The sequence below is a fragment of the Meriones unguiculatus genome, chromosome 9, assembly GCF_030254825.1.
Source record: "Meriones unguiculatus strain TT.TT164.6M chromosome 9, Bangor_MerUng_6.1, whole genome shotgun sequence".
NCBI lineage: Eukaryota > Metazoa > Chordata > Mammalia > Rodentia > Muridae > Meriones > Meriones unguiculatus.
This window is the reverse complement of record NC_083357.1, coordinates 118,023,087-118,043,564: the sequence shown is the minus strand read 5'-3', so window position 1 is coordinate 118,043,564 and position 20,478 is coordinate 118,023,087. Positions and strand designations below refer to the sequence as shown.

Below are 20,478 nucleotides of genomic sequence, written 5' to 3'. Positions count from 1 at the left end.
ACCAAATGGGGCAAAGATCTCCACCAACCCTGCATTAGACAGAGGGCTAATATCCAAAATAAACAAAGAATTCAAGAAAGTTAACATCAACGAAACAAATAAGCCAATTAAAAGTTGGGGTACAGAGTGAAACAGAATTCTCAGAGGACTATCGAATGAATGGCTGAGACGCACTTAAAGAAATGCTCAACGTCCTTAGTCATCAGAGATACACAAGTCAAAACAGCTCTAAGACTCTATCTTACACCCATCAAAATGGCTAAGATAAAAAAAACTCAAGCGATAATACATGCTGGAGAGGATTGGAGAAAGGGGAACCCTCCTCCATTGCTGGTGGAAATGTAAACTTGTACAACCACTTTGGAAACCAATCTGGCCTTTCTCAGACAATAGGAATAGCGCTTCCTCAAGATCCAGCTATAGCACTCCTAGGCATATATCCAAAAGAGGCTCAAGTACACAACAAGGACATTTGCTCAACCATGTTCATGGCAGCTTTATTTGTAATGGACAGAATCTGGAAACAACTGAGATGTCCCTCAGTGGAAGAATGGGTATAGAAATTGTGTTACATTTACACAACAGAATACTACTCAGCTATTAAAAACAAAAATCATGAAATTTGCAGGCAAATGGTGGGAACTAAAAAAGATCACCCTGAGTGAGGCAACCTCAGACCCAGAAAAAGGCACATGGTGTGTACTCACTTATAAGCAGATATTAGACCTATAGTACAGCATAGACATTCTACAATCCACAGACCCAAAGACGCTAAGTAATAAGGAGGGCCAACGGGAGGTGCCAGATTGTCTCTCACAGGGGGAAACAGAATAGACAGCAGAAGTGGACGAAGAGAGGGAAACTGGACAGGAGGTGGAATGGGGAGGGGAACAAGGGTGGAGGTCAGATGTGGGGAGAACAGGGGTGGGAGGTGAGAGGGCTGGGAACAAGAAGGGGGGACATCTCTTTGTCAAGCTGGAGGCCTAGGACAGGGTAGGCTCCTGGGAGGATAAGGGTGTGATTCTAGCTGAGACTCCTAAGGGGAGGGTTCATGGAGACTGAAGTGACCACCTCCTAGCCAGGACTAGCGGAAGGAGGGGAACTACAACCCACCGGCAAAACCCGTGATCCAAAATGTCCCTTTCCTACGAGTGCTGGGATGAAGGGGAACAGAGATTGAGGGAAAGTCCAACCAATGATTGGCCCAACCTGAGACCCACCCCAGGGTGGAGAACCAGCCCCTGACCCTGACACTAATAATGATGCTCTGCTGTGCTTGCAGACAGGAGCCTAACTTGACTGTCCTCTGGGAGGCTCCAGCCAGCAGCTGATTGAAACAGATCCTCAGACTTATAGTCAAGCATGGGGTAGAGCTCAGGGGCTCCTGTGGAAGTGTTGGGGGAAAGATGGAAGGACCTGGAGAGGACAGGAACCTCACAAGAAGACCAACAGAGGCAACTAACCCAGTCCCATGGGGGCTTTCAGAGAGAGACATCAACTAGGGAACATGCATGACCTGGACCTAGGCCCCTACACATATGTGGCCGATGGGTGGCTTGGTCTTCATATAGGGTGCGCGGTGAATGGGGGGCTGTTTCTAGCATGGACTCTGTTGCCTGCTTTTGGATCACTTCCCCCTGGCAGGGCTGCCTTGCCTGGCCTCGGGATGAGGATGTGCTCAGTCCTGATGTGACTTGATGTGCTAGAGAGGGGGCTCTCCTTTTCTGGGGGAGAGGAAAGGGGGGTGGAGGGATTAAAGGGAAGGGGAAAGCTTGGAGGACAGGAGAGCCTGGGTTCAATTCCCAGCACCCACATGGCAGCTCACAACAGTTTTTAACTCCTGAAAGGAATCTAACACCCTCACACAGACATAGATGCAGTCAAAACACCAATGTACATAAAATACAAATAAATACATTATTTAAAAAATATTTCATGCCTTAGAAAAATGGTCCTAAAAATAGTGTTAGTGCCATTATCATACAACACTTTTAAAAAATAGTACACAAAAAGATAGTACATAAAAAGATGTATTCACAATGGCAATCATGGTCTATTCATGAGATATTTTGGTTTTTTAAATAATCTGTTTTAACAGAAATTTTTAACTAGTTACTTATTCAGAAAAAAGGTCATCACACCCTCAAGCTCAGAGTTCCGGCAAAGTCACTAGTAAACTTCCTAGAACGGAGAACAGAGTCAGGAAGTTTGCATGTAGGAGCCCACGTAGTAAACAAATGAAAATTAAAAGTTGTTTCTCATCTTGGCGTGGTGGCACATGCCTGTGATCCCAGCACTTGGGAGGCAGAGGCAGGAGGATCTCTGTGAGTTCGAGGTCAGCCTGGTCTACAAAGTGAGTCAGGGCTAACAGAGGACAGCCAGGGCTAGAGAAACCCTGTCTCTAAAAACCAAAAACTAAAGTGGATTCTCTAACAGGCATCTCTTTACCTTTGAAGACAGGAATGCTATGAACTGACGGAGCAGGCAACACATTAATCTAAACGTAACAGAGACAGAGATAGGGCCGAAGTGCACCACTATTATCTGTGCTGGCTGACAGCACCGAGGCTCAGGTGGCTGCGTCCCTAACCCCACAAAGCAATGACCACAGCTCCATTTCCGGCGGACTACCCCACACACAGTGCTCAGGAGAGCCTTCCCATGTCTCCCGGTGGACTACCCCACACACAGTCACTCACAGAGAGCCTTCCCATGTCTCCCGGTGGACTACCCCACACACAGTCACTCACAGAGAGCCTTCCCGTGTCTCTTGAGTCATGACCTGAGCGGGAGCTCAGTGCTCAGACTTCTGGTGAACAAGCAGGCTTGGAAGATTCAGTGACTGGGCCAGGTCACAACTTGAGAGTAAAGGGACCCAGTTCTGCCTGACTACAAAAAACAATTTTCCTAATATTTATCAAGAAAACATACTTTATGTATTTACTATCTTACACTTTAAGGTCAAACTTTGATCCACAACAAGTCAAGCATAGAACAGCCACATGACTCATCAATTCCACTCCTAGACACAGACCCAGGAGAGTCGAAGTAGGGTTTCAAACAAAAGCTTCCTTGTGTGTAAAGCAGTAATATCAAAATAGGTAACAGCAACAGAGAGGAGAGAGACCAAATGGAGCCTCTACAACGGCTCAGCAGAGCGAGGCCAGGCGGCCTCCCAGCGCGGGGACACAAATACACAACGGAAGTGCCGGGAGAGGCGGGCCTCGAGGCTGAGCTCTGCCTGAGTGTTCAGAGCACGGAAGGCTCCAGCCGCAGTTCTGCTTCACCCTGTGGGCTGTGACAGGATGCTGGCTGCAGGCACACGGGGGAGCAGCAACCTGACAGCTCTACCTGCCCCCACAAGTGTGGCCTGCAAAAGGGCATGACAAACCAGTGTGGTTCACACCCTCGCAGGGAAGGGCCACATATCCGTCCACACCGCTCATCTCCCCACCACTGCTTGACTAGCGGGCACCTTCGCAGGGTTCCCACGAAAAAGCGGTGATTTAGACTCTCCTGAAGCCATTTTCTCACAAAGAAACGCACAGAAAGCCATTTTCTCACTAAACAAAAGCACAGTAAGCCACACACTGGGAAGGCACTTCAGCTGCCCCCAGGACTTAGCTCCAGGCCACGCAGCTTCTCGGGAAGAAGGCTAGGCCGCATCTTCAGTGAGCACGCCTGCGGAATGCGGACTGCATACCATGTCCACAGAGCCTGCCCAGGGTCAGAGCCCTCCCGAGTATCTGAGGTTCAGAAAACTAAAAGCCACCCACGGTCTGGGAGAATTCACCAACGCCAGGCCCGGGCCTCACTGGCTGCTCCACACACAAGTGCTCACAAAATCAGGCAGGAGCCTCGCTCAGGAGGGCAGGATAAACGCTGGAACAATGCAACAATGGTTGTGAAGTGTGTCAGGAAAATAAACTGCAGACAGTACTAAGAAGGTCCTAGAGGAAAAAAAACACCAGGAAAGAGGACTTGCCTTCTGGACAAAACAGTGGTATGTAAAGCATGGAGCTAGCATGAGCTGGGGCCGCGGCTGTAGACTAAGGATGCTCTGACACAGCCGCCTCAAGCACCCAGTCGTGCTTGGTGATGGCACTGTGCCCAACTCTCCTGGGCTTATCGAGGGTAACACAAACCCCTTCAGCAGTCATAAAAAGCAGGGACTGCTAAAAGTGCTTCTTACGTGAGAAACAGTTACAATCACTTAACTCTGAAGTGAAAGGGGTGAAGGGACACCTAAGCACTGGGTAGTCCCTCAACCAAGAACAACTCTGACAGGCGAGTCCAGACGCCACCTGGTCGAGAAACTGTAGGGCCAAGGAAACGGAATTTCAAAATGTGAAACCTGAGGTGGGTGGCAGGAAACTGTTCTAGGAGCCTGAGCGCAGGCATGTGTGGTGACGCCACGGCGCCCATGTGGAGACAGCTGCACACACTCAGGAGACCATGCCGCCAGGCAACTCTCGGCCCTGATGGGGCCAGCTCACTCATTCGGGAGAAAAAAGAAATCGGGACATTTGTAAAGCCCCCATTGTAAAGTGGCAGCAAACAGTCTTGTCCCCAACCTCTTCCCGCAGCCTCCATGTCATGGAGACATGTGGCCTGCCCATCCCCTATCTGTGGAAGCACCGCTGAGGCCAGCACCCACCAACACCGCCAATTTATGGTAGAACAGAAATGGTCAGACCACAGTCCATGACAATGCTATGGGGAAGAGTGGGGACAAGCCAGGTTAGGTGCCCGGCATTCAAAGACTCAGCCCATCAACCCAAAAGGGAAGGCCGGGCAGACACCAGACTACAAAGACGTAGCTAGGACACAGGAGGACAGCGGCAGACAGGTGGGCACCCTCTACTGTCCGTACAGACGAGCATGGCCCACTGGGCAAGGCCACAGGGAAGTGACATGTACAGGAGAGAGCCTGGCCCATGAGCGGCCGGCCTCCCTGGAACAGCTTCACCAGTGAATCAACCTAGAAACCATTTAAGTCTGAGCTTCACGTTTCCAGGCTCACAAAGAAGCACAGACAAACAGAACAAGAAAGCAATATTTAATCTCTCCTTGACCAAACTGTTTCCCCGTGCCCCATCAGTTACAAGTCCCCACACTCTGCATGCCTGATTTTAAAGAGAAATCTATCGCTACAATAACAAGTGTCACTTGGTAACTGGAGATGGCAACTGTAAATGTAGCCACATTTCTACAAAACAAAGTCACCTGAGTCTGCAAAGTTTATCCTGCTGCTTCCTGCTGTGCTCTGATGGAGACTGACCGGTTAGGGCCGTTTGTAAGAGCACTGTGAGACTGGCTCTTCAATACAGCTGTGTCTAAGGAAGACCAACAGCCTTTACTGTGGCCAGCCCTGTTCAGAGTTTCCTTTACTCGTAGCAGCCACTGAGCACACCCGTGAGAAGGAGCCCCCCCGCCCCCCCCCCGGCCTACTCCCACATCTTTCTCTCAAACAGCCGAGATGGAAAGATGGCTCGAGCAGCAAAGAAAATCCTACAATGTCCTAACAGAAGCTGCACACGCAGGGCTGGGGTCTCAGAGAGGTGAGCCTGGGGTAACTCAATTTCAGAAAACATGACAGTGAGGGAGATGGGAACAGAATGGGTGCTGGAAAAGAAAGCCAGCTTCACCCGAAAAGTCCAGAGAGCTGAGCCACCTGACCAGAATGACCCCCAGGTTCTCCACAGCCAGTTGCCAACTCCTGCCCACCCAAACGACTGGTGAGCAGCTCAGCCGGCCAAGGGCTTGACTGGCCGGCACGAAGCTCTGGCATCCACTCCCCAGAAACGCATCAAGCAGGAGGGAAACAGCTCGCCTGCAGTCCCGGGACTTAGCGGGCGGAGACAGGGGTATCAAGGCAACTTTAGAAAGGTAAAGCAGGAGAATCTGCCTGGAATGTGAGAGTCTCTGCCCAAAAAAAAAAAAAAAAAAAAGTGGGGAGAGCTGGAAAGATGGCTGCACTGGACACCGGGTGGTGCACACAGGAAAAGGACACGGGCTCCTCTCCTTGCACCCCCAGCGGTGGCTCATGGGCTCCAGGGGTCTCTCTCCACAGGCACTGTGCACACCCGGCACACACACAGACAAGCAGACACACACAGATACTAAGAAATAAGAGTTCACTCCAGCGGGAGGAAGATGCTGGAGATGACCCAAGACTCAGGAGCAGCAGCAGCCAACGAGCCTGAGACAGTACAGGAAAAGGACTGGGAGATCCCCACAGCACAGGCTTTCGGACCTACGGGATCATTTCCTCTGTCCAATGCAACCACGGCCCTTCGTCGCACAATCAGCACACAATCGTAAGATTACAAGAGCTCACGATCTCTGTCTTCATAGACAGGTCAGGGAAGGCTTTCTACTGAATCACAGTGGACACACGTACTTATGACAGGAAATTAGGACAGCACCGAGGACGTGTTCCTGGGACACTTCTTTTCTTCTTTCGAGACGGACTTCCAGTGTAGTCCCTGCTGTCCTGGAACTCAAGGAGCCGAGCTCGTTTCCACAGTGGAGTCCACTGATTACGCCAAAAGTCCGTAATTAAGAAATATTTGCGGCCAGGAACGGTGGTGCACGCCTTCAATCTCAGCACTCGGGAGGCAGAGGCAGGTAGATCTTTGTGAACTGGAGGCCAGCCTGGTCTACAGAGCAAGTTCCAGGACAGCCAGGGCTACACAGAAAGAAAAAAAAAAAACAATACAAAACTGTGTGTACATTCTTTAAAATTCTAAAAATATGAGAAATACAGAAATCAAAAATGTAAGATGAATGGCTAACCCACACACAAAAACATGAAAAACACTGACTTTCCGGGAGTACAAAGAACCACAGATGAAGAGAACAAGAAAGTAACATTTAATCGCTCGGCTGACAAAACTGTTTCAATTACCATGCTCAATGACACCACTGCTGATGTCAGACCTGCCCCCCAAGCGCAGGGAACACAAGCTCCCCACCACTGGCAGGCGGGGAGGGGCACCTGGCTCCATCCAGGCGTGCTGCACAGACCAAGCTGCCTTGGTCCTCGAATTCCACACCTGCGATTATTCCTTTTGATGACTTCAAGAATGTCACACTAGCCGGGAGTGGTGACACGTATCTTTAATCCCCCAAATCGGGAGGCAGAGGAGGTAGATCTTTGTGAGGTCAAGGACAGCCTGGACTTACTCCAGGACAGCCAGAGCGACACGACATAGTGAGACCCTGTCTCAAAACTACAAAAATATAAAAAATAAAAAAAAAAGTGAGCACTGTGTGGATCAGTGAATAAGAGCACTGGCTGCTCTTCTAAAGAAGCCAGGTTCGATTCCTAGCACCCACATGGCAGCTCACTTGTCTGTAACTCCAATGCAAGGGATCCAACACCCTCTTCTGTCCTTTGTGGGCACCAGACACACAAGTGGCACACAGATATTAATACAGCAAAACACTCATACACATAAAATATTTTAAAAATAAGAATTCTTTAAAAACAAATAATAAAGCTGTCCAAAAAAAAAAGGAAAGAAAAAAGAATGTGACTATGAGTGCGGCTCCAGGAGTAAAGTGCTTGCCTGCTGCTCACTGGAAAACAACCAACCAAACAAAAACAAAAACAAAAAAGGAAAGAAAGAAGCCAAGAAGGACAGAAGAAAAAGAACAACATGATCCAGAAATGTTCATCTTAACAGCTTCTCAATGGAAAACACTGGAGAGGAGCAATTTAGTATGAGCAAATGCTAAAACCATTCAAACTTGTGACTTCAAATATCTAATGTTGAGAGGGCATGAATGTACATTCAAACGCTTCTCTGTATTAAACCAAGTGCACACACTTATGTGCGTCTGTCTGGTGCCCAAGAGCACACGTAGCTACGAACGCTAAGGCCGCGCTATCTCCATGATGCTTGCCTGGGTGAGCAAGCGACCATGTGAGGATAACTCTTTCCACACTACACATCTGAGCGATTTCCTTTCACAGCAAATGCTTCAGTTTTATCAGACAAAACAGGCGCATCACAAGCCAGCTTTGGTGATTTCGGGTGTGGATAAATTCATTTAGGATTATTAAAGGAGGAGATAACGCTTGCTTGTCCCGGTTTTGCTTTCAAAACTGTCCACATAAGGAGAGGGCAGAGGAAGAACAAATAACAAGACGCTTGCTAAAACCTCAGGGAATTGCACTTACCTAAAACTACACAGAACACAGTGTGCGTATGTAGTATATTTATCAAATGAAGGTAGGCCACTTGGTTAGACACGCTCCCACAAGAGCGCCGATGCTGGACTGCAGGCCCGGCCCTCACAGCAGCTGGGAGTCCCCGGAGACACCACCCACTTGGGCCACAGGAGTCAGCAACTGCAGCCAGGTCTAAGGAAAATGCCACAGTGTAGACAGTACCATGTGAGCTGCCAGGGAGAGCCCCATCTGTACAATCAACAGCCCCGCTGCGACATGCAGTAACCATGGCAACGACCAGCATGGCAAACATCCTCAAGGTGCAACAGTGCTGCTGCGTGCTGGCAATGACCAGCAGCTGCCCAGCTGGGCATCAGGCCCGCTCTATAAGGGAAAATCACTTCTGGCCACCTGCCCAGGGCCAATGAGGTCACGGACGACGCACAGAGAGCCCACGACTACTTACAGCACAACCCCCGCTGCACTCCAGCAGAGCCGTCACAGAGAACCACAAGCGGACACAAGTGGAGCTGTCACAGAGACCCACACATGGACACCAGGCGGGTCCGTGGCGATGGGGAGCCTGCCCAGTGCACGCACTGCCAACACACAGAGCACCATATTAACACTCAGGAAAGCAAGACCAGCAGATTTTAGGAGCCAAATGAGCAAGAAGTCTACTGAGAAACTCAGTCTCCAGTACACGCCAGGAGAGCTATGACACAATGCGGGGCTCAGCAGCCTGCACAGTGACACAGGGGACTCTGCCTGAGCTCTGCACCTCCACAAAGAGCAGCTGCGGAAGATGGCTGCTGCTGCAGAGGAACACGTCCCTATTATCATAGCAACAGTCATAAAAACAGTAATAAGAAAAGAGGTCTCCAGTTTGCGAGGGAGAGGGGACATGGGCATAGGAAGGGTTGAAGGGAGGGAAGGAAGAAGAGGAGGAGAAAGGGAAAAGGCTTACACGTATACAGATCCATGTGATAAAATCTATACAGGAGCAATTACGTGAATGATGGAGTCAGTCAGCATAATCGTTTGCTTGCCTTACATTTAGTGCTTAATGTCTAAGCAGTTGAGAATGTCAATAAGCTAAAACAGCTTTGTTTTGCTTTGTTTTTCTGGACAGGGTTTGTCTGTGTAGCTCTGGCTGGAACTCCCTCTGTAGACAAGGCTGGCCTCAAACTCCTCCAAAGTGCTGGGATTAAAAGTGTGTATCACCAAGCCTGGCTTAGAATGGCTTTTAATTAACTGAGCACAAAACAGCGGACTTCACTCTGCTTTCTTCCATGTGTCACCGTGACTTGTTCACTGTTCCTGTCACCTCCTTGTCCCACCTTCCTCCTCCTGATGGTTCCTTTCTGCCCACCAAGACACAGACAGAACTCTCCTGTGTCTGTGTGTGCTGAGCATCTGTGTATGCACTGTGCTTGTGCACAGGTGCGTGTGCACACGGTGGGTGGGTGTGGAAGGCCAGGGCTGGCGTAGGAAACCCTGCTCTCTGAGGCGTCGTCTGCCACCTAGCGCAGAGCTAACACAGCCTTCTCTGTCTTCCCAGGCTGGAGTGGCAGAGGAGCCACTATGCCACCATGTCCCCGACAGCTCCGTGGGTCTCCTGAATCATGGCTTGCACAGAAACCCTGTGACTGGCCAGGCCATCTCCCCAGGGCAAAACAACTTCTCTATTACGAGGTTGTGAAGGGCCTGGGGAATATCAGTTTCCCCAGCCGATCATTAACAGCACAGGCAAATGTTAGCGCTGTCTCCACTGTCATGCCACATTAAAGCTTGGGTGGGGGGCAAGAAGGATGGTAGCTTAAGTCCTAACGCTAGGGCAGGATGACTCAGCTGGTAAAGCCTTGTGCGTGTAAGCTGAGTCAGAGTCAGTAAATCTGTGACCCCAGAGCTGGGGGTGGGGAGGTGGAGCACAGAGATGGGCAGATGCCTGAAGCTCACGGGCAGCCTCGCTAAATGGAGGCTCTCTCAGTGAGAGAGCCTGCCTCAGAGACCTCAGTGGAGACCAGCACCTGAGGCTGCACACGCGCACACGGGCCCGCACACGCAGAGCAAACACTCTTGAGCACCTGGGAGTGTGGTTAAGATGAGCTGTACATCTCTACAAGATTTTCAGTGAATCACAACAAAATAATTGAGGGTTTAATTCTCATTGATCCTCATAAATAGGAGCCAAAACTTCAAGCCCGCTTGGAACCACCATTTCCAAAGCATACGCCCGAAATGCTAAAGTAAATTACTTTCCAAGTTCCTTGTATCAAATTATACAGAAGTGTATCTGAAAGCAACTGAGGAAACGTGGGCTCCACTTTTGTTACTAACCCTGAGGCTGACAGGAGCTGAGTGCGAATCAGATGGAAGAAGGAAAACACTGAGGAGGAGGGAACCCGCAGGCATGTCTCCCCAGAAAGCAAGCTGACCCCAGCCCCGCTGCAGAAGAGCGGCCCACTAGCAGACCAATGGGGTCCAGTCTCAGCTCACAGAGCACCAGCCTCAGGGCCTGGAATTATTCTCAAGACAGAACACTGGCTTGCAGTGAGGAACCCAGCAGCTGTCTTCACCATCCTCACAGGGCGGCCGGGAAGAGGAAGTGTGTAAGTGCAGCAATCTTCTCTCCAATGCTTATCAAGCCCTAATTTAGCGCCAGCCTTAAGGGCTGGAATTTGGCACTGTGTGCCCAAAGTTATGACAACATACTACTGCATGTTTTATTTAACACCTTTCCCCATTTTTTTGAGACAGGGTTTCTCTGTGTAGCCTTGGCTGTCCTGGACGCCCTTTGTAGACCAGGCTGGCCTCAAACACACAGAGACCTGCCTGCCTCTGCCTCCCCAAATGCTGAGATCACAGGCATGTGCCCCTGGGCCCAGCTAACCCTGTTTTTGTTTTTAAAGGCAGATCCTAAAAGCCTCAAACTGCCTGGGATGGAGGATGACCTTGACCTTCGGGCCCTCAGCACAGCCAGGCTCAAGCACATCTGCCTCTGAGTCCTGAGCACACGACATGGGTGTGTCATCATCGGCTGTGCAGCCTTCCTCCTTTAACCTTCTAGGAGCGTTTTCTAATCAAAGCGCTCAGCATTACTGCCATAGTGCAGAGAGGGGAAGGAGCCTCATTATTCAAGCACAGCACATTAGAGATTGCTTACAGTTAGAGGAAAGCCAGAACACCACAAAAGCAACACACAGAGTCCCAACTGAACTAGAAAGACTCTACTGGACCCAAGCATGGTGGGACGTCCTGTTAGTCCAGGACAGACGCAGGCAGATCTCTGAGTTCAAGGCCAATCTAAGGCCATAGTCTCAAAACCAACCAACCAAACAAACAAAAATAGCAAGAGATGAAAGATTCTATTGGGTGAAATAAAGTCCTAACAAAGTAAGGATTAAATGTAGTACATTTTTTTTTTTATTTACTGGTTATTTAGTTTACAGTATGTCAATAAATGCCATTTATTCTCGGTAATTTTCTACACATTAGAAGTTTGATGAATATATAGTTGTTGTTTTTTTGTTTGTTGTGGTATGGTTTGGTTTTTCAAGACAGGGTCTCTCTGTGTAGCCTTGGCTGCTTACCTGTGCTGGACTCACTTTGTAGACCAGGCTGGCCTCAAACTCACAGCAATCCACCTACCTCTGCCTCCCCAGTGCTGGGATAAAAGGTGTACACCACCACGCCCAGCTTCATTGTTTTATAAACAAAATCAGTTATTTTACAATAAAAACATAAATGAGTAAGAAAAGAATAGATAAATAAAATTAACTAAACTTGTAGCTGTATTTCTAATTTCTAAACTTTCTAAAGGGTAGCTAATTTATCAATTTATCAATCTACAGAAATACCCTTCTCTTGAGTTTCTCCCACTCTGGTTAATGTCTAATTTTTCCCTTCTTGGCTGAAACAAGCAGCATAATTTCCTGCATTTCAGAAGTACAGTCCTAAAGCTTTTATGAAATCAAGAAGTGTGCTCTACAAGCAATGTGCAGGGTGCGGAGAAGCCAGATCTGATTAGGGCAGAAATACAGTCTAAAGGTACCTTTGAAAACCCAGCTAAACTAGCCTTTGCTCACAAAACACACTAAACATGATAAAACTGAGCTATCCTAGTCTACTTTTTGCTATTGTGATAAACCATAACCAAAACCAGCCTGGAGTGACAAGGGTTAACTTGGTTTACAGGTTATCACGGAGGGGAGCGCAGGCAGGAACTGATGCAGAAAGCAGGGAGCCACTGACCCCTGCTGCTCCCAGGCTCTACCTGACTCTACCTGCTGCTCCTAGGCTCTCATTCCACTGACTCTGCCCACAGTGGACGCACCTTCCTACATCAATCCTAAGAAAATGCCTCACAAAGCCAGGCACCGTGGGCACGCCTTTAATCCCAGCACTCAGGAGGCGGGGGCAGGCGGATCTCTAAGTTCAAAGACAGCCTGATCTACATAGCAAGCCAAAGATCAGAGAGCATTCCAGCAAGTGGAGGACCAAGGCTGGGAACACCATCTCACACTGGCACGCCCAGTACCCTCGAGGCTGGGAGACCGAACATCTGAAGCCCATCGGGCAAAAGGAGATGCTGTCTGGGAAAAAAAAAGTACAGAAACAACCATGAGGAGAAGTGCCACCATCAGCAGGGAATCCAGTGCCGCCTTCTCGTCCACCGGTACCAGGCACATACACACGTGGTGCACACACACACATATAGGCCAAACAGTCATGCACATAAAATAGTGCTTAAAAATCCTAAGGGGGGGCTGGGCAGCACCACCGGATGTCACACGCCGCTAGTCGCTCTGTCCGGAGCACTCTGGCCGTGTGCAGAGAGCCTAGCAAAGCTGGGAGGAGAGACCACAGAGAGCAGAGGAGCGGAGGGAAGAGGGGAAGAGGAAAGATGGCCGGCTCCGGTCCCCGGGCACATGGAGGTCAGTGGAGACGCACGCTTCCATGTTTGTCAGAAGAGAGCAGTTAACAGGTGCGCCGGGCAAACTGGCAGACCTGAAGGTACCAGCACGCAGCCTCACTGTCCTCTGAAGGACAGACATGTGCTCGTGAACATGCGCCTTGCGTCAAGGAGCAAGCGAGAGCAGACAGCCCTGCAAGCGCCAGGCTGGTTCTGTCAGCGGACTAAGAACAGCAATGGCGGCCTCGGAGGAAACACCTTGCCAGTAGGGGGACACAGCTGGGTGTGAGCAGAAACAAGCTAGAAGGCCAGGAGTGGCCAGATGATAGTTCTGCTTTCCCGTGTTGTGTTGTTTGTTTTCTGGGATTTTTGTTTTCTGCTTGGGGGCTGGGCTGGGCTGAGTGTGAGCTGTGACAGCTGTGGTACAATCTTGAGGCTAGAGATTAGATGGAAATAGCACACAGGGATGGCCAAGTCAGCCAAGTCCCTAACAGAGAAACTGTGTCTACGGCTCAGCCTGGATCAGACACTAAAATTAACACATGGTTGGAGCCTTAATTCAACATGCACAGCAAGCCAGAAATAGCAGCAGCTGCGTCTGGATGGAGCTGCAAATGGCATACGTAACTCCAGGGTCCAGACCAGCTGTGTCAGAAGTGCCAGGCAAAGACTGATGTGCCGGGAGGAATTCCATCACAGAGGGACGGCATGAAGGCGCCGAGGGCCATGCATTTACACTGAGGACAGCAGGTCTGACTGGACCGGAGCCCAACGCCCTCCACCGCTGCTCTGCTGCTTCCTCCTGCCCATCCCACACCTGACAGGATGGCCTTCTAATGCACTGTCTTCACAGACTCACTACTGCCTCACCAGGCTCATGAGTGCCCCCTGCACGTCTGCAACTTCGGACACTTCCACACTCATCCTCCAAATAGCATTTCTTCTGCTGCATTCCCTGCTTCACTGAACGGTGGCCCCACGACCTGAGCAGCTGCCCACTGCATAAAGCCCTCACATGGGAGCCCTTCTCCCCTCAACCCCGAACACCTGACCGGCACTCTGCCTGCCTCAACACCTTTCAGTCTGTCCCATGCTGCTCAGACTGTCAGTTTTTGACATCTTGACATGAACACAGACATATCGAGGAAGAGGGAGTTCCAGGGAGTCTCCCACAGGTGAGCTTGTGGGCACGGCTGGGGGCATTTTCCTGCTTAATGCCTGCTGTGGGAGGGCCAGATCCTGTGGGTGGTGGTCCTGAGCTCTGAAGAACCGCAGCTGAGCACACTGTGGCAGCTGTCAGTAAACCGCAGTCTTGTAGGCCTCTGCTTCAGCTCCTGCCCCGCTACGTGGACTGTAGCCACTCGTGAAATGCGCACACCCTTTCCTCCTGCTGCTTTCAATCATGGAGTCCTCGTCACAGCAAGAGAACGCAAAGCAGGACACTCCCGTTCCCAGTGTTCCCATTAGGCTCAGCATCTCCTCAGGACTCGGTGTTCTCTCCACCTTCCTGTGCCAACCTCTCACCTTGCCTCTGTTCAGCTGACTCTCATGGGAGCCTTTAAAGACAGATTTCAGAGACAGAAGGAAAGAAAGCCCAGATTTCTGGCTCCCAAATTAGCCCTTCTGCAGTCACTCCAGAGGAAACCCAGAAAGGAACCTGAATTCACTCTGGGCAGCCCAGCAGTTGATTTGTGCCTCACAATGGTCACTCACCTAGTCACTTCCTCTGGCATCTCTATCCTTTCATTTTCTCTTAACTCAAGCTCATACTCCCCACCCAGTCTCTTCCAACAGTATAGACGCACCCTCATGTCTCTCCAGACCTAAGTCCTCCCTGTGCCTGTAACCACCTCAAAGCACAGCCTGTGGTGTCACAGCCCCCGTCCCTGTGTTGTCTCCCCAAACTCTGTGATCACACTCAGGAAATGTATCTCCAGCTCATTGTCGCCTCTTTTCATCCACTCATTCCCTGGTCACCTTTATCTCACTTATCTCCTAGGCAACTTGGACAAGCTGTTCTGGAGAGGCTCTAGGTGCGCCCTTCCTTCCAAAAAGGCCACTTTTCAGACTTCGTTTGTAATGTTGGCAGCACTTGTCTATCTTCTCCTTGGTATCATCTCTCACACACACACACACACACACACACAGCACACACACAGCATACACACACAGCACATACACACACAGCATACACACACAGCACATACACACACAGCATACACACACAGCACATACACACACAGCATACACACAGCATACACTCACAAACAGCACACACACACAGCACACACACACAGCACACACACAGCATACACACACAGCATACACTCACACACAGCACACACAGCACACACACAGCATACACACACAGCACATACACACACAGCATACACACACAGCATACACTCACACACAGCACACACACACAGCACACACACACAGCATATACACACATACATAGCGCATACACACAGCACAGATACACACACACAGCACACATGCACACATACACACACATACACACACACAGCACACACACATACACACACAGCACACATACACACACAGCACACAGACACGCATGCTTGCACACACACACGCGCACACACACACACACACACACACACACACACACACAGCACACATGGCCACTCTTCCTCTGCTTCCCCACACTGGCTGCTTCTCCCTCTGTACACAGCGTAACATCTTCAGGTCCTGGCCCCGTTTCTCACATCGTCCACTGGCTCTGATGATCTCACCTCAGGACTGCTCACTCTGGCCACCAACAAGCTCCTCATTCTTTACTTCCTGCCTCTCGCCCTTGCCCTGCCACGTTCAGCCCCCCTCCACAGTTAGGCCCAACAAACCCATACCTCTCAAAATGTCAGCTCAAACACTGCTCCTTGCACTAGCAAATTATCGTAACAAGCAAGCCTCTCCCCACCAGACGCCCGGCAATAAACCCACCCTGCTGAGCGCAGCTATCCTCTCTCCTCTGGACACTGAATTCCCTGGGAACTAGACCTGGACCACATTAACCGTGTAATTCGTGTTTCCCAGGTGCACTCTACAGAGCAAACACGCTGTGATGCGAATGCGTATTAATACGGTGATTACGTGCATTACTCAGTGCAGGTCAGAGCGACAGGACTAGTCTGTGTGTGGGATTTACACTACAGTGCGCACTCTACTTACAAGCACGTTTACCCAATCCTAACTGGCACAGAGCAAAACTGTTTCAAAGAAATGGCCAGCAAAGCCCTCCCGCCTGGTTCACTGCCTTCGCAGCACAAGCTTCCTGCAGAACCCTGCTGCAGCTTGCTATACCTTCTTCCGTCTCTGTGCATGCTGCTTCCTTTCTTCAAAATGATTTTCTGAATGAACTGTAGCGTGCCTGGCTCCTTCACACTTACCAGGCTTCTTCCCCAAAACACAGCAGCGCTCCAGCACAACCTGAGGCTCTGCATCCTTCGCTGCACACGACACACTGGAAAGTTCGTTAGGTACGTCTTCACCTGTTGGATGTTGGGCTTCTGTATTCTGCTTACCACTTCACTGTCTATATAAACCACACAAGGTTTCAACCTGCTGGGGTTGGGTTGATGCTAAGTGTTATTATCACTAAAGAAACCTCATCACAGAATCCCAAATGTGAGAAATGTGCAGTGCAGGATGGCAAGGATGTCTCTCAAGAGAGGTGCTCCCCACCTCTAGGCAGAGACACACATCACCCTTTCTGAGGACATTTAGCTGACCCCTGGCTTAGCCACAGAGCCATGCAACCGCCTATGGAAGGACACCACTCGGGAAAAAGCACTGGAGCAGGAAAAGCCACTAACACTCAGGAGCTGCCCAACAGCTGACCTAGGAAAACCACCTCTACGCCGACTACCAACATCACAGGCAGGTAGCCTGAGGTGCGCCCAGCCGGTGCTTCCAAAGCCAAACACCGCTCACAGGTCTGCATACTCGGTAAATACACACATAAGAGGGAGAGCTACCCACCAGCTCCTCCTCAAACAACACTTTTAGACAGGTCAAGAGAGCTGAAGGGGAGCTTATGACCTCAGCCAGTCCCTAGACAACAGCTGGCCACAAGAATTCAACACTGTGCCACTGTAACAAGCACTACCTCTCCTGGGGCTGTGCGGCTTCGGATCTGACTACAACCAAATGCATAACACATAGTGCTGCTAATCAGAGAGTGTGAGCATGTGTGAGTGTGTGTGTGTAAGCTGATGTTGGGCTGTCTTCCTCAACCAGGACACCTTTTGTCTGGACACTCCAGACTGCCTGGCCAGGACACCAGTCTGAGCTGTGCCTCCACAGCTCATCTGTGGGGTTACAGACACATGCTGCCACGCCTGGCTTTTACATAGATAACTGGGGATTAGAACGCAGATCTTCATTCTTGCGGTGCAAGCATCTCACCCACTAGGCCATGCCCCCAGCCATTCTCACTTCTTAGCGTTTCTGTGTATTTTCTGGTGCCAAAGGATGCCTCAATACACTGAGGACAACTATCGCTGAGGACACCTACTGTCGATGTCACATCCGCATTCAGTAACCCTAGCAAAGCCACACCACCTTATTCATCCCAATGGTAGTTTAAGATTAACTCACTAGCTCTGACAGACTCTGGGGCCAATTCGTGAAGGAGTTCATAGGTTAAATTAGCTATTAAAGATGGGGGGTTAAACAACACTGAACCCACTTCAAAGCCTGAGAAGGTGAGAAGTGACGATTTTAAAGTGTGCCCTGGGCTCTGAGTTACTCCCTCGGGCTGTGTGACAGGAGTGTTCTCTGATATTCACAACAGAACGATCTGGAGGTGCCAGGCTTTTCAGCACTGACTTCACCCGCAGAGATGGGAAGTTCCGACAGTGTAAGTGCAGACTGCAGCCTGTTCAAACAGTTAGCCTGTGTGGCAGCACCTAATCTAAACGCTGTTAAGAGTCCACCCTCTGAAGTCACTTCAGCACAGCGCGGTGGGGAAAAGCTGCTTCTCCGCCCTCTACCTGCTGACCCCCGCGACGCTCCGGTCAAGTGCAGCCGCGTCCAGGCACCAAGCTTGCGTTCTCCTGCCAAGCGACTTCTAACTTCACTTCACAGCGCTCCGTTTTCCAGCCCCCAACAAGTCTTCAGGGACAACGGGGAAGAAGTACGAGCAAGTTAAAACCAAGGGGCCAGATCCCGGCGCGGAGGGGGAATCAGATGGGTGCGCGGCAGCCCGCGGGAATGACGGGGGAGCGGGGACCGGGCAGGATTCCAGCGTCGCCCCCACGGGGCCACCTCCAGCCCCGCACGCGAGCCGTGCAGAGCGTGCGTGGGCCCGGGCCACGAGATCGGCGAGGCAGCCGGCCGGACCCCAACTGCCCAGCCCACCTGCAGCAGGGCAGGAGCCGCTGCGCACCGTGCGGGAGGCGCCGGCGCGGGCGGGACGCGGCGAGAGCAAGAACTGACAAGGCTGGGGCGCGGGAGCGAGGGCCCCAACCTCCTGCAAACGCGAGGACCCCAGCCGGATGCCACAAGCGCCCGGACGGAGCAGGGCCGCCCCGCGGATGGAGGAGCCGGTACTCACAGAGCCCGCTGGAGCCGGTGCTGGTGAACATGGTCCCGCCGGGCCCGGAGCCCCCGCGGGGCGTCAGGGGGAGGGGAGGCGGAGGTGGCGAGGACCCCAGCGACCGCGCAGGCGCACTTTCACCAGGGAGCGCAGGCGGCCCGCCGAGGCGCTCCGGAGCCGCCAGGAGGAAGACGCATGCGCGGCTTGGGGGGCGGGCACCCGCCCCTTCCTGCCGGGAAAGGAAGTGCGTCCGTGCAGCGGGGTCCGCTTCTTCCGGTAGTACCGGGAGAGGAAAGGGGTCAGCGGACGCCAGGGCTCCCGGGACAGCACGGCCGCGGTCCCCACGCATGCTCAGTACTTCCGAGCAGGCCGTGGAGTTCGGTGGACCGGGCTTCCGGTGGCCCACCGAGCCCCAGAGGGTGCAGGCGGAGCGTGGGAAGGGCCGCTCGTGCCTGCTGCCCTTCCAGTCGGGAGTGGGACCATCCACCTGACCTCCGTTTTGCACTAGGCACTGCTGTCTTGTTTTTACCTCTGCTGAGTGAGATTTCTTATTGCTTAGGCCCCAGTGTTTCTCATGAGTGCGAGCCTGAAAACGTAGAAAATGGTTTTTCTTTTTTTAACAATGGATACTATAGGGAAATTGAAGCGACATACCACAGAAGTATGGACGGAGCACTTGGAAGGAATCTTGAGAATTTGCGGGGCTTGGTTCCGTTTAAATCTGGCTTTAGACTACTAGACTGCAACAGGCCTTAGGGTTAGGACCCAATAAAATAATGCACACAGCAGAGTTTCGATGAAAGGTTTATTGGGTGGAGATGAAATAGAAGGAGGGAGTGAGACATGCTGGGGGGAAGGGAGGGGACACCTTGACAGAGAAAGGGGAGAGGGCAAGAGAGCAACAAGGTGGCTGGTTGAACCTTTTAAGGAGAAACTTAACCACGCCTGTCAGGTGTGGCTACCTGGCTGGCGACACATGATGACATCATAGGTTGCTAGGCAACCTAGAAGCAGGCTGTCTAAATACTAACATTCCTCCCTTTTTCTATAATTTAAAAAAAAAAAAAAAAATGAGGAGCTTGGACTGCTTCTCCTGTAAGACAAGTTAAAGTATATAAACTTAGGTTTATTGGAAGCAACTCTTAGTAAGAGAAAGGGGGTAAGAGAGAGAAAAATAATAGCAACAAAATGTCCAGATTACATGGTCAAGAGGAGGGGAAGCCCCTGCCCTGGAAAGTTCGGGGTAGACAGTTGCCAGCCACACAGGGCAGCAGGTAGGGACTGAGGAATGCTGGGAGAACCTGGAGCTGCTTGTCCTGGGCCTGAAGCACACCATTCCAGCCTTTTGTTAGTAAGTGAATAACGGGTGTAGATTCTCTTCTGGCTGCTTCCTGCTGACACTGGGGGCGCTGTAGGGAGGTCAAAAGGCTGAAATGCTGGCCAAGTCCAGGAAGAACAGGCTGTTTTGATGCTGTCCAGGGTCTATAAGAACACCCATGACTGGGAGGGAGAGTGCAGGTCCAGCTTGATGGAAGTCATGAGGTCAGACTGGGACACCTATGGTAGCTGCTTTGGCACTGTTTCAGATATAGGAAACACTGAAACATATACATAGGCAGAAGACAAAGTTAAGTAGATTATGCAGAAATTTTCTTTAGGTGTACATTTAGAATTTCTGGGAGAGTGAACAGAGATGGAAGGTTTGGATCAAAGAGACTTGAACATGGGAACCTCCATTTACCCAATCACTGGCAGTACAATTTCCTTACAAGGATCTGTCTTGTAAGGAAATTGAGGCCAAGTTTGGTTACAGAAGTATGT

The 20,478-nt window shown here is 50.9% G+C and overlaps 1 protein-coding gene across 5 annotated transcripts in view; it reads right to left on the bottom strand.

Annotated features, from left to right (window-relative positions):
• Positions 1–18,989, bottom strand: part of Ubac2 (UBA domain containing 2) — a 144,857-nt gene extending 125,868 nt beyond the window's left edge. For 3 of the 5 annotated variants that reach the window (XM_060391651.1, XM_060391653.1, XM_060391652.1), the window contains exon 1: positions 18,676–18,989. In XM_060391651.1, the coding sequence (XP_060247634.1) occupies positions 18,676–18,706 (31 nt within the window). In that variant the 5' untranslated portion in view covers positions 18,707–18,989. The remainder of the gene's footprint in view (positions 1–18,675) is intronic. The other 2 variants (XM_060391654.1, XM_021644490.2) reach the window with 2 other exon arrangements.
• Positions 18,990–20,478: the final 1,489 nt, after the last annotated feature.